Raw genomic sequence first — 14,652 nt, 5'->3', positions numbered from 1 at the left:
TAATGATAATAATAATCTTTATTTGTATAGCACCTTTCATACATAAAATGCAGCTCAAAGTGAGTGTATTACATGTGAGAGTAATAAAAGTTTAAACCTAATAATGCATAGAAAAAAAAACTAATAATAATATTACGGTCATTATACAGTGCATGGATACCATAACTGTGGAAACAGACAGGCCGGAGGTGGAAATAAAAGAATATAAAGAAATATTAAACAACAAAAGCCAAAACAGTAAAAGTGCATAAAAGCACAAGTTTATAAGAGATAAGAAGAAATAGTAAATAGGAAATTAGCAGTGTGAGCGCTCATATTTCAAGGCATATATATTAACTATGCTCAGTGTAAACAAACTCGCAGCTGCTGATTTCACATTGCTAGCTCGAAATTGTTGTTATGATTGATGCTGATGATGGTGAAACTGACTCTTATCCTGCCAAAGGATTCCCACAGAAATGCCAGCTTGTAGCACACATAAAGAAGAATGTTAACGCGATAAAAATCTAATTTATTGCCCTTCTTGTCAACCGTAACAAATAAAAATGCCAGTCCATGTATTAAAAATCAAATATACCAGATTGATAGACAAATACTATAAAGAATTCCCCTTTTGGTTTTATTCAAATGACATATGCAAATGCAGCCACAGCGTCTTAATCAGCTGAGCAGCGTCAGTTTAAGATCTGTCAGAAGATGATAAAAGTCCATTTCCACAGTCTTGACATGTCAGTGTGAGGTTAAGGATGCAGTTTCTTCTGAGTCTTTGCATCCAAACAAACGTTGTCCCTTCTGGCTGTCTTTCTGTAGACAGGGAGACCAATAATTGAACTCTGTGCACTTTGAACAGTCAACCAAGGACTGCTGTTGCTTACATTCATTTCATGTACACACAAACACAACACACACCAGACGTACTGTACACCCCCACATAAATCTGAGAGTAGTTGTTTTGCCCGGAGGATTAGCCTCTTTGTTGACTGCAGTGGTTTACACATACAAGCACAGCGAGACCCTCGTCTGTACATGTATACAGAAGCTTAAACCGCCCACACCGACATGCTGAAAGTGAAGTGTAGCCCAGAGCGCTGCTCTCCGAGATACATACCAGAGACGTGCTCACGGTTCACTTTGATGTGGACTCACTCGGTGCGAGAGTTTTGCCTCGGGGAAAAAGCCTCTGATACTAACAAGGGTCTGGGTGGCTGCTGAGATCAGTTTAATGTTGGTCTGCTGGTGCTGGCGAGGCGGGTTTGACTCTAATGAACTCTCTGGCTCTGTCATTTAAATACGTTTCTGCTTTATTAGTCTGGTACAACAATAAAAAGAAGCAATCTAGAATCAGTTCACAAAGTTTAACACCTTTTTACCAGATGGGATTTCCCCCCATAAAAAGTCTGGCTCAGATGTTGTGATGTACTTTTTGTATATTTTGCTTCCCAGAGATGTAAACAAAAGACTTGAAATCAGTTGGTGGTGGGAAAGGGTATCACAACTTCATTTCTGAATTAGAAATGTGTATAAATCAGGGTTGCACAATCAATTAAAAATAATATAGAAATTGCGATATCCATGTCCTAAGAGCCACAGTGGGAAAAATGTGTCACAGTGTACCGTAGCAGCACTGTGCTGCTACAGAGATGCCTCGGCCTACAAATCATATTACAGTTGTAAGAGGAAGGATGGAGACTGAAACCAAGTTTTATTGAGGACCCGGTTTTCCTTTTTTCAAAACCAGAAAAAAACGACTTTTGAGATATCAGTACTGCCGTCGAGTCCCGTGGGTCCTATAAGGTAACACTACATCTCAAGTCGAGTCACGTCATTTAAATCCAATCATTGGTTCACGTACATCGATTATCCAATGAAAACAACTGAATTGCCAGCGAACGAATATTAAACCAAGCGAAGAAGAAATCTGGTGGTTAAGGGGGGACACAACTTCCATGGCCAAGCACGTCAACATTAGTGCATCAAATTAAACCTACATGCAGTAACTTAAAAACTGCTTAGACTCTGTGAGCTGCTGCACAGTCTTCATCATCATCCACTCACAGCAGCAGTGAAGCACACCCGAACTTTGTAGCAAGTCCCGTCAGTTAAAAATAATTAACCGGTGTTGAAATCCGAGCAGGATGAGAGCTAACTGGCTAAATAAATTAGTTTACATATGGTGTCATTGTGATATTTTCAAGGTCTGCTGAGTAAAATGACTATAGGCAAAGGTAAATAAAACGTTATCATGATGTGTTCAAATGTAACACCAAGAAAAGAAAATTCAGCTTTTGGCGGGAAATGTATCGATAGTGGTATTGTTAAAGACTCTGATTGTGAAGGAGTCTCCATAACAGTATCAATGTCAAAAAAAAAATTAAACATCCGCATCCTTAGTCCAAATAGATATCCTGACTATTTACCCCTGTGGTTATCAGGCAAACATATGTAAATTTGTGAGTCTATTTAAGTTGCTACATCTACTTTTTTATGATAAAATTTCGTAAAGAAAATGTAGAAATGTGGGAAAAGAAGGAACTCAGGTTAACAGCACAGAAAACAAAACTGACAATCGGGGATAAACACTTTTAATCTCTGAGAAAACAGCCTTGTTTTGGCTTAACTAAGTTTTTTTTTTTAATTTAATAAACAGATACATGAGCAGGCGGAGGGCTTTGATCAGACCGTAGAGAATCGCGTTTCCCTTCTTCTGACAGCATGAAAATCTGCAGTTTCCATATAACTACTGTGATATCTGGTAATTCAGTATAGCGGGGTGCAACTTTATATTCAAGGTCAAATTTACATCCTGATGCATCCAGCAGAGAAGCTATACGGCACTCACAGTCTCTACTGAATAAACTTTCAAGTGCTTCGAGGAACCTTTAGGGGTTCTCCACAGCATAACCTCCGAGGACACGAGACAAAAAGGCTCTTTTTGTCTAAATCTCACACACAGCAGTTCTCAAGCATGAGCCATTTAGGAGCTTGACGATCTTTTTACTGCCAGCCCACACTTGAGCAGCTGATTTCAGTGATTAGTTTCCTCCTTCTAATTGTAGGGTTGCTAATCAGTGAACTTAGCTGCTGTGGTGTTTAACTGGGATGAAAACGGGCAGATTTTTCAGGCTGAATGGCGCACACTTGAGAGGCCATTCAGCCGCTAACATGGGAGGTTCCTAAACACTTGAATGAGATTCTTCTACAGTGAGTAACCCCAAAGTTGCTATATTTGGATCCTTGGAAATCAGCTGAAACACCTGATGTGCTTTCATTTTATATATATTTGCATTTTTTTCGTTTTTTTCATTTGTACTTCCAAGAGAAAACTTGGGAATAAAATGGTATTTGCTGTCTTTTAGTTAGCGTTACCATTAGTATCACGATTCAGTTAGCCTTTCAATTTTAAGGACACAGCTTGATTTAGTTTTCGATTTGAACCAGTTTTTCAGCCCTGAAAGCAAAATAATCGTTCTTTAATCGTAATCAAAGTATAATGTTCAATTAATCGTGATATTGATTTTAGGTATGAGCTTAGGACCTTTGCTGGGAGGAAATTTTATTAATTGGACCTCTTTGAATTTTAGTAGAATAGGTCGTCCAGTTGGTGACGCCTGTTCTACAGTGTATTTGTCATTTTCAATGTCTGACAGAAACTAAATATTTAAACTAAACTTAACCTTATAATATCTTCATATCTCACTTAGGAGTAAACAGGAACCTTTAAGCTTGACAGAAATAGTGATTTGATGTATATCGTGATATATATCAATATCATCTGATATGAAAAAAATATTGTGATAAGACTTTATTCCATATCGCCCGACCGTACATAGTCTAATGTTGTTGAGTAATGGAAGTGCTGCTATGCTAAACTAAGACCCTATACTTACAGTACTTACAGTAAAATACTTCTTTGCATACATTAACTGTTTAAGAATATGGCCTATCAGTTATTGTTTTGCAGATTTAAATCTCGTTTTAGTTTACCTCGTAGCAAAAAGTTCTTCTTCCCAAGAAAGTGTAACGAGCGAACTCAGAGTCAGAGAAAAAATAGTGTAACAAAGTATTTCTATGTCGCTGCTCTCCGCAGCTGCTTTTCGGGCTCTCTGAGGACAGCGCGCTGTTTTCCTGCCTTTACATCTGTGTTCAGTGTGTGAGACTTCACAAGAGCGTGTCAAGAAATTCATAGACAGACACACATGTAACATCCTCCTGTCATCCGGCAGCGTGCTCATGTTGTGACAGAGGATGCTGACTGTGTGTGTGTGTGTGTGTGTGTGTTTGTGTTTGTGTGTGTGTGTGTGTTGGACTCCCTCTATCTGTGTGTTTTCACCTGTTGGCTTTCATTTGGCTGACGGAGCGGAACGAGGAGAGATGCCTGTCAGCTCTGAACCCGGCGACTTCGCTTCGCTGTGACGTCATTTGTTATGGTCCCCAGAGAGTTTGCTTGTGTGTGTGTGTGTGTGTGTGTGTGTGTGTGTGTGTGTGTGTGTGTGTGTGTGTGTGTGTGTGTGTGTGTGTGTGTGTGTGTGTGTGTGTGTTTCATCATGCACTTTACGTAAGTTTAAATCTAGCTTTGCCCTCACTGGCCTCTGTAACCTGGAATGCCTGTCTGGTGTGTGTGTGTATGTGTGTGTGTGTGTGTGTGTGTGTGTGTGTGTGTGTGTGTGTGTGTGTGTGTGTGTGTGTGTGTGTGTGTGTGTGTGTGTGTGTGTGTGTGTTGGTGGAGGGGGGGGGCTGCCACTAGCTTCTACCAGTCCCCCCACGCCTCCTTGCCTTAGCAACGGTTTCATTGGTGCACGCCGGGTCCCTGAGACGCCAGTCTGCTCGGTGATTAGAGGCTAGGGGAGGTCTGCTGCCGTGCCATTGGCTGGCCTCGACACGCCGGGGAGGAAACAGCCAGTCACCTGCTGCATCCTGCGGAGTGTGTATTTGTGTGTCGTTTTTTTTTTTTTTTTTGTTTTTTTTTTGTGGTAGTGAAATGAGGGACAGCAGAGCCACAAACAGCATTGTCTGCAGAAAAAGAAGCCATCACTTCAAAAAGCCAGGAGTCGCTCCGGGGTGTTGGGGGGGGTGAGGAGTGTGTGTGTGTGTGTGTGTGTGTGTGTGTGTGTGTGTGTGTGTGTGTGTGTGTGTGTGTGTGTGTGTGTGTGTGTGTGGGGGGGGGGGGGGGGGGGGGGGGGGGTTACATAGAGTGGGCCAGTGCCAACGTGGAGTGAGTCATGTTGGGGGGGTTTGGGGTGAAAGGGATGAAGACGAGATGTGTGTGTGTGGGGGGGGGGGGGGGGTGATTAGGGGTGGTGAGGTAATGCTTCAGACCAAAGATGATGTCATCACACAACAGACAATACAGACATGCTCACTCTGACACACACTTGCATACGTCTGCTGGCACGCCGTGTGAATGAATGAATAAACGATGAGAGAATTTGATTGATAACTACACAGTGACTAACGATCGATCGCTGCGCTGTGACTAATGTGACAAGCAATAATTCTTCTCCCGTGGCGGAGGAAATAAAAAAAAAAAAAAAAATGGCCAGATGGGCGATATTTTTGGCAGAAAGTCGATATTTTGTCCGGGCACTCTGATTTTGTTTTGATAGGGAGGTTTTTTTTGTGTGTTTTGTTGCTCAAACCACCAGCAATACTCTTCTTTTTCTCTCTGTTCTCACTCCGTCTGCCGCCTTTAAGTGGAGCAGTAGCCTTGTGGGCCAGCAGTGGCACATTAACGGCGGGTGAGAGCTGACACTGTTTGACAGGATCGCTGGAGCGTCGGCAGCACCAGCGTCCGACCCCCCACCTCAGTCCCTTTGAAACTAAAGCTATACATTTCCCAAGGGTGGAAAACGATGACATGATTAGTAATATCAAATCATCATCAGTGCTCCAGCTCATTTGATGAATGCCTCCATTAGTAAACTGTGTATAGAACTAAAACCTTTAAAACAATACCAATAACAATGAATTTATAATTATTATGATGAAATGCATTTATGGTATTGATGCATTAACCCTTTGAAACCTGTGCGATTGTCTTGAGTTCTTTCAAAAACAAAAGAGGTCAATGAGAAATAAGGACAAAATGACCCAAAAATTATTAAGAAATTAGTCACAAAAAAATAGAATAAAAAGCAAACAAGGAAATGCATGGGAAAAGTGCTTGAAAAATTATAGCAATTCTCTAATATGATTTTAAGATATGTAATTATTATAATTAGTAATATATAGATTTTCTCTACCTTTCTTTTTTAACATAGCTTTTTAAAAACAATTTTATAAATCTACTAATTTCTTGCAATTTGCGGGATATTCAATGCCAAGTTGTTTATTGTCTTTTTTTCCCGTTTTTGAAAGAAATTGACTCAGTTTTTTTCAACGTTCAAAGGTTTAGATAACTGTGAGAGACATCTGAAAGCAGCACAGGTAAGGTGATGTTGCTCCAGGTTTGATATGAATCTATAAATGACCTTACAGAGTGAAGTCACCTCTGTAACAGCCAACAGACAAATACTCTAAAATAAGTGAATGGCTCTGGTCTCAGAGCGATAGTGATCTTTTTGTTAAAGAAAGGCACATTCAGAAAAAGGGACGGGGGTAAGACTTGAATGAGTCTGAGTTATAGCTCTTAAAAAATGAATAAATTCAGAGTGAACGAGACACAAGGAGGAGGGAACATTCCTGCTGAGCAGTCAGTTTTTTCATTTTAATCATTTAGAGTATTTTTTTAAGTGATAGGCTCTTTTGAATATTTTATGGTGTTCAAAATGCTAAATCTAAGCCATGTTTTGATTTAGATTTTTTCTTTTTTTTTAAGACCAAGGTAAACAAAGACCATTTTATACAAAAATAAATAAGACAAAGACATGAAATAAACAGTAGGGGTGGGCAGTTCATAATTTCATACCATCTCATCAAAGGATACCTTTAATTTGCTTTGATGTTGTTGTTTTTTCTCATGTAATCCAGAAAATGTTTATAAAAATACATCCTTTTCCTTGAACCTTGTTTCTTTCTCAAATGCTATACAGACACAAAATTTAAATTATCATCCTAATTGGCAGAGCAACGTATCCATTTTAATGAAAAAAACATTTTCTTAACAAAGGCTTGCAGGGTTTGTGTAGGCTCAGTGGCAAATGTACTGTAAGATATAAATGTATAAATTTACCCAACAGACATGTATCATGAATTGTTGAATTTTCCGCCACCAGAATCGCATTTACAACAAAGAGGTTAGCACTAGATCTACATTTGTGCAGTGAGGACGGGCTAGCATTATGTCAATAGGTAGATAGTGTATTTCCCTGATTATACTTACGTTTACTTAAGTAACATTTTTAATGCTGAACTTTCACTTTCATATTTTCCCCGTGTGTAATTTGTACTTATACTTTCGGAAAGGAACTGAACACTTCGCCGCTGTTTATTTGCTGATGTAGAGTTTTGTATGGCAGCATGTTAGACCAGTCAGTGCAGAAATCAGTGTATGGGACCTCGAGTGTTTGAATGTGTGCGGACATGGAGGAGATGGACAGGATGTGCAGCTGAGAGAAGAGATCCAGGGTGTCTGGACTCTTTGCTGGATCAGAGACGTGGATTAAGGCATCAGTCGCAGGATGACTCATCCACAGCCCTGAGAAGTTCCCCTCTGCTATAAACCTCTTTACACCCCCTCAGCCAAACCAGCATGGTGTGATGTGATGGTCAGATTGTTAACCCCTCCTCCTTTCACTTGCTAAATTTATCTTCTCCAAACCCCCCACCCCCCTCTGAAAAGATGACATCACCTTTGCTCCCGGCTTCGCTCTCTCTAGTAAATCATTCTGTTTCCACGTTTCTTCCTCCTGGCATTTTATAATCCAACACAAAGCGACTGACCTTTTCATTTAATCTAATATGATGTCCAAAACAAGGTGATTTACAGGTCACAGCAGCATCTCATGGGTCCATCAACAAGACAGTGAATCACTAGTTGGTCCAAATATTGCTGTTATGTCACTGAACAGTTTGTGGATAAGAGTGAGTCACAACTTGGACGTCCAAATGAGCTTTTTGACAGCAGTCTTTGTGTAATAACGACTTTGCATAAAAACAATTGTCCTTACGCCCCCTGACGAGTTAAAGCTGTGAAGGTTAAATCGGGATTAGGCTCAGGTTTTTTTGCGATGATGTCATCCTCACTGCCCCCCTACAGTGAGCACCTAATAGCACACATACAAACACACACACACACACACACACACACACACACACACACACACACACACACACACACATTATCCACATACGCACACTTCTGTAAAGATCCAGGTTAATTACTTAGGCTCTTAGTTGTGTAATGGTCCCGAGCCGGTGGATCAAGTCCAAGTGTGCGTGGGCTGAAGCCGCTGTGTGGGAGGATGTGTGTCGGCCACTGTTGTCTGTGTGGGCAAGTGTTTTTGTGTTTGAACGATTGTCTGTCTGAGCTGAAATCCACTTTTCAGAGTGTGAGAGATAATACAGGAGGTTTGATGTGTGTTAAAAGCCATTGCATCAGACAGAAGAAATAAATCCGGAATCAGTTCTGTTGCCAAGGACAGTGTTGATCAGCAGCTATCATCGTGAAACTGGAGCAGAGCGTCCTAATGAACTGATGTAGTTTCAGCCGGATTGCAATCAGTACTTCACATACTCTTTTGAGTATCGGGCTTGTTCAGAAAACTTTATCTGTATTGCATCTGTGGTCAAACAGTGGCTAACATTAATGTATTACAGGTATCAAGATAAACCAACAGCACCTAGCTGCAGACACACACATCTCTGTAAGCGCATGTGCAATAAGATCTCCACTAGTGCACGAGCACGAGAGATCTTAGCATTTAACAGGAAATCATGTTTGGTCTTCAGATGGAGAGCAAAAAAAACAAATTTGGAAATGATAATTTGATTATCTTGGTGAAGTATTTTATTCATAAATGTAATTTTCTAAAGACCTTCCATGTTTATTGTTTTTCTAAATGAGATTAAACTCACTGGACATATTAACCTGAATCCAGCCAATGCAAACCGACTCCCTGCCAGATCAGCAAACTTTCTGTTGCTGCCATTACACGTGTTAGACCTGCTGCTGCTGCGGCTGCTGGGCACCAGCCTGCTATGTGATCCAGCGCTGGGGGGTTTATGATGGATGGTTTGTAAGACATCGATAACTCTGTTTATGAAGCAGAAGATTTCTTAACAGGAGCTTAAACTCTTTTGAAGTAGAAGCTTTGCCTCTTTAAATGAATGAAGATCAAGAGTTTTCAAACTCAAAAGCAGCCATACGTCACTTGACAGACTCACTTGACAAAACTAACCAATCTAGAAACTGCCGTTTTCAGTATGGGCCAAAGATGCCTATTATAATGGATAAAAATGACAAAAAGGTGTTGAAGAATTTTTGACAAGAACTGTATGTTGTTTTGTGTTGAAAGAGAAATTACCAAATCACTACTATAAACTCATTAATATCAACCTGTTTTGGCGCCTCATCAATCAACACTTCAACCTCTTCCTTCCTGCAGGTTTTTGGCAATAAGATGGTCATTCCCTCACTGGATGGTGCCTTGTTCCAGTGGAACCGGGACAGGGAGAGTATGGAGGCAGTGCCTTTCAGCGTGGAGTCCCTGCTGGATTCGTCCTATAGAATCGGGGAGGACACTGTCCTGGTTGGGGGCAAATCTCTTACTACCTACGGCCTGGGTGCCTACAGTGGCAAGGTGAGTGAAGTCACGTTTAAAGCTCAGAATATGTTGACATATTTGAAGAATCTCTTACCCAGAGAGTCAAAGCAATTGTAGGTTTGTTTTTTTGTAAAAAAAAAGATTGACACATTACAAACTTGCTCTCACCACATGAACACAGCATAATGACCCTTTTTGTAACTTCCCCTCTTGTTTTTTCTGCCTCAGCTGCGGTACATCTGCTCTGCGGTGGGCTGCAGCCGCTGGGGGGACGAGGAGATGGAGGCCGAGGACGTGCTCCTGCTGCAGAGGACTCAGAAGACTGTGCGAGCCATCAGGCCTCGATCAGGGATGGAGAAGTGAGTTTTATTTAATCAGTCAATCAATCTGTCACTGTCAGTCAGTTTGAGTCACGAGGAAGCGACTGTATCTTGTGTGGTTTTCCAGAAAGGGTCACAGACACTCGATTGACTTTCTGTCAGTGGTTTTACATAAAGTCAGTTAACCTTTCAGCCAATAGTCCCTGTTATTGCTTACCTTTTGGCTTACTAGATGTGTTTTAATACAACCCTTAGGGACTGTTTGGCGCATTTTATTTGCTTTTAATTCTTCATTTTGCTAATTTTGGCTGTGTTCATGCATAAGGCATAACTTTTGGCATGATTGTAATATAGATATGCTGTATGTATTTTTTTAACAACTTACCAAATGTCTCCTGCATAATGTCACACAGATAGAATAGATGAATCAACAACACTTAAACACCTTAACCAATTCAAACAAATGACAAATAAACAAGCTTTTTTCAAGGAAAACCTTATGGACAGAAAGTTTAAATTCTTTCACCAAAATGTTTTATGTTACAATAAACATTTGGCCAAATTGTCTCTACCCATCAGTAATTTATGTCACTTCTTGATTTTTTTTTTGCCTCCAGTACTGGTTTTTTAAAGATTTTACTCTCAGCGGCATTAAAAAGTCATTAAAAGTCTTAAATCCAACTTGCCTTTACCCTTTGAAACCTGTATGACAACAGTTTTATTGTGCTGTGTTCAGATGCCTTTCACAAGTTTTAAAACCTTTGAACGCTGACTAAACTGGTTTGATTTCTTTTGAAAACATGGGCACAAAAGACAGTAAGCAACTTTGCAAAAAATTTACCTAAAACTGTAAGAAATTAGAAAATTATTTTTGAAAAGCTGTGGAAAAATGTCCAGAAAAATATTGTTACAATTAGCATTATAACATATTTAAATTAATAGTTATTTTTAGAATCATAATTATTATTTACTATTATTACTATTATTTCTAGGCGCCTCTCCCAGGTAATTTTCTTTTTTATTTATTTATTTTTTTTACTTTGCTTCCTTTCTTTTTTTCTTAATTTTCATGTGATTTTCTTGTATTTTTACAACTAAAATGATAATTTTAGGTAATTTTTCTGAAGTTGCTCTTTGTCGTCCCATGTTTTATTAAGAAATCCAGCAAATTTGCTCAGGTTTTAAAGGGTTAACCTGTAGGAACCCCTGAAGTTGCAAAATTACATTTGAAGTAGTTTTTCCAAGTGTGTACTAATACAACTTTTGATACTAGGTGGAACTTCAGCGTTGGAAACTTTGAGCTGAAGCTTCTTCCTGAGTCGCAGTCTGGAATTAACTTCCTGGAGGGAGAGGTTACGAATGGCGACCCCTGGAGGGAGAGTCAGCGGGTCATCGCCGATGAGCCGAAAGAGAGGGAGCAGGCGGAGAACCAGGAGAACCAGAATCTGGACCTCATCATCAAAGTGTCTGTTCCTGATTGGAAGGTCATGGCCTTCAGCACCGAGCCTGATGGACAGCTGGTCTGGGAACGTCAGGTGATCAGAGATAAAGCTGCATTTACTCTGAGTGTGTTAGCAGCGGCTTATTTGCCTGAATTTAATTAATTTCTCTAACCTCTCTCTGGAGATGAGTGCAGTGTGTTGACTCGTTCTGTATCGCCTGTAGTTCTGCACACCCATCGCTTCGGCTTGGCTGGTGGGCGGGGGTAAAGTCACACCAATCGCCTTGTTTGATGACAACGCCTACAGCAACCAGTCAGAATATGATGAAGAGGATGACGATGATGAATCCAAGCAGTCCAGAGGAGCTGAAGAATCCAGTGTTTACCTTGGTACATTCATACATTCATTCGTTCATTTGAGCTCTTTTTTGAATGTTTACTGCCATTATTTGCAATTTCGGTGACTTTTTTTTGTCCAGCTCAAACCCTGTACAGTTGTGAATGTGGCACGTGTATAACTCCTGTGCCGTTTGTTTAGGGATGTTCCAGGGACAGCTCTACCTCCAGTCCTCAGTGAGGATCAGTGAAAAGTTCCCTTCCAAAGCTATCGGATCTGAAAAGGACATAATTCCCCTGCCCACAGTCAAATGGAAGCCTTTAGTTCGTAAGTCCACACCTCCTTCATTCGTTCATTTTTTATTTTCTCCGCTCATGTTAATGCACAAAAATCACATTTAAAGTCAAAACACCTCTAATACACAATCCATGGATGAAAAGGAGCAGGGAGAAGAATTAAAAAATCTTATTTTACCTTCAACATCACCTCACACATTAGGTGCTGTGTTAATAACTAGCGATGTTATGAGAACCGATACTTCGGTAACAAGTCGAAGCCCAAATGATGAAAGCTTGATTTTACTTGTGATAGAACTTGAAGGAAGAAGGACGTCTGTTAGCACGGAGGAACATTAACAGCAACTCGTGGAAGACGGTGACAAGTGCAGCTGCGGCGATGGCTCTGCCTCAACTCGTCGAAAAGAAAAGCATTTTTCCAGAGGCCAGAATATTTAGTTAATTCTTTGCAAAACGCCATCAGCGTGACGAGACAATGAGCATCTATCAGCACTGAACGCTGCATGTTTAAATCTGGTGTTGAAAAATCGTCAGTGTTTGGTGAAATGCTGTACTCATCACCTTTTAGTTAGTTAGTTTAGATCTTTATTTCAAACATACCAAATAAAATTAGAGAATAAAATAATAATATAAGTAAGAAAAACAACACCAGAATGCCCATTTTACATATTCAGTAAACAACACAAGTATTTTATGTCAGAAATGGAGTAAAAGGAAATCAATACTTATCAAATCCCACCCCCTTTTTTCAGTTTTATTAAAAAAAAAATGATTTCAGACATGAATATTTCCAGTTTCTGTCCCAATATTCACCAAACACACACAGATGAAATCAAACAAGATTTAGGACAAAAGAACAGATGAATATGATAAACACATACACACATTACACAACAAAGACAACACATCAATACAGAAAACAAAGTCACACTATCAAAAACAATCTACTTACCTTGTACCTTGTCATACTGTACACATTCCCACATACCAGCACACTACGTCATTATTTAAAGAACTTGATTGACTTTCTGTTTCACACGGCATTTTACGCAGCCGTCCAATCACAGCGGAGGAGGGGCGACACAGTTAGCCTCCCACAAAGACACATCTTACACGCACACATGCTGAACAACAACAGTGAAGCAGAAATATGTTAACGGTAATAAATATATTAACATATGCTTGCCCGCCCAGAAAATCTCATAAACCAACATGGACTAGTTTTTGTGTTCGAGGCACACTGTTTTTAATAAAGGAGTGAATGTTTAAGTACAAGTATTTTATTTTATTTTATCGTAGTATCAAATTAGGCATTGGGAATTGAGGGATTTCACTGGTATTATCGACTCCTTAATTCCTGGTATCGTGAAATGCCCACTACATGTCAAGGCAACATTATCTGTGATGGCAGCTTTTGGGGTGATCAGTGACAAAAGACTGGCTTCATTAATATTGCTTTAAACACAAAGTGTATGTGAAATGTTTTGAATTAATTAGTAGCCTTTTGGGCTCGTATCCAGGGCTTTGTCTTCCTTCCCTTCAGTGTGCGACTTTGTTGCAATTACTCTTTTGATCTCTCTTTCTGCTGAGATCAAAGAACGTATTCATCTCGTCCTTGACACAGATTCCCCATCTCGGACACCAGCCCTGGTCGGCTCTGATGAGTTTGACAAATGTCTGAATAATGACAAGTTCTCCCATGACGAATACAGCAACGGAGCCTTGTCCATCCTTCAGTATCCATATGGTAAGAACCTGATGCTGAACCAAAGAAGACCATAATAAAGCCTTAAATACAAAGAAATTCTGCATAGATGCCTGGAAAAACCCACTGACTTATTTCTGCTCTTCATCTCCGTAGACAACGGCTACTATTTCCCTTACAGTAAGCGTTACCGGGAGAAACGTGACAGTGCTGTAAGCTGATAAAGGGAAACGGGGCGGGGGCTGACAGTCGCAGGAGGAAGGACCCCGTGTTGCTGCTGCCCTGGTGGAAAGGAGATCCTCGGCACCATCGTCTTCTGCATCGCCGCCACCACCTACATCGTCCGCAAATTCTTCCACCCTCCCGCCCCGGTGGCCTATGTGAGGGTAAGACCACAGACGCAGCCTGCAGCAAGAACAGCATACTGACAGTGACTGCGGGGGGTGGTTCTTGTCATATAATGTTAATGTGAGATGCTGCATGCATGCAACTGATGAAACCAGTGCACAGTAGGGTTTTGTACTGTTCACATCCGGTACTGGTACCACCTCAGATACCTGTAATTGGGTATCCAACCGTACCTTTTTCAGCACTTCACTTCCTCAGTAGTGATTTTTTACCAAGCTGCAGGGGTGATCTGTGGACTGAGGCCACGTTTAGACTATAAAGACCCTGCTAAAAAACGGAGAAGTTTTTCCTTTGCGTTATACGTGGAAGCGGAGACGTATGAGGGATTTCTGGGAGCTGATAGTCCATGATTTCACAGAGGATTTGTGGATTCAAAACTTGCTAGTTTTGTAGCTCCTACTGCATCATGAGGGAGCTAGTTCCTCCTGACGAGCACATAGCCAT

General features: G+C 40.5%; 1 protein-coding gene across 1 annotated transcript in view; it reads left to right on the top strand.

Annotated features, from left to right (window-relative positions):
• The window catches only part of eif2ak3 (eukaryotic translation initiation factor 2-alpha kinase 3), a 43,500-nt gene that overhangs the window by 16,552 nt on the left and 12,296 nt on the right, over positions 1–14,652 (top strand). Inside the window, 9 exon segments of the mRNA XM_042501278.1 lie at positions 9,543–9,737; positions 9,930–10,060; positions 11,295–11,556; positions 11,687–11,852; positions 12,001–12,126; positions 13,720–13,842; positions 13,957–14,013; positions 14,016–14,089; positions 14,091–14,186. Of these exon segments, the coding sequence (XP_042357212.1) occupies positions 9,543–9,737; positions 9,930–10,060; positions 11,295–11,556; positions 11,687–11,852; positions 12,001–12,126; positions 13,720–13,842; positions 13,957–14,013; positions 14,016–14,089; positions 14,091–14,186 (1,230 nt within the window).

The sequence above is a fragment of the Plectropomus leopardus genome, chromosome 14 (assembly GCF_008729295.1).
Source record: "Plectropomus leopardus isolate mb chromosome 14, YSFRI_Pleo_2.0, whole genome shotgun sequence".
Taxonomy (NCBI): Eukaryota; Metazoa; Chordata; class Actinopteri; order Perciformes; family Serranidae; genus Plectropomus; species Plectropomus leopardus.
This window is presented reverse-complemented; position numbering and strand designations above follow the sequence as displayed.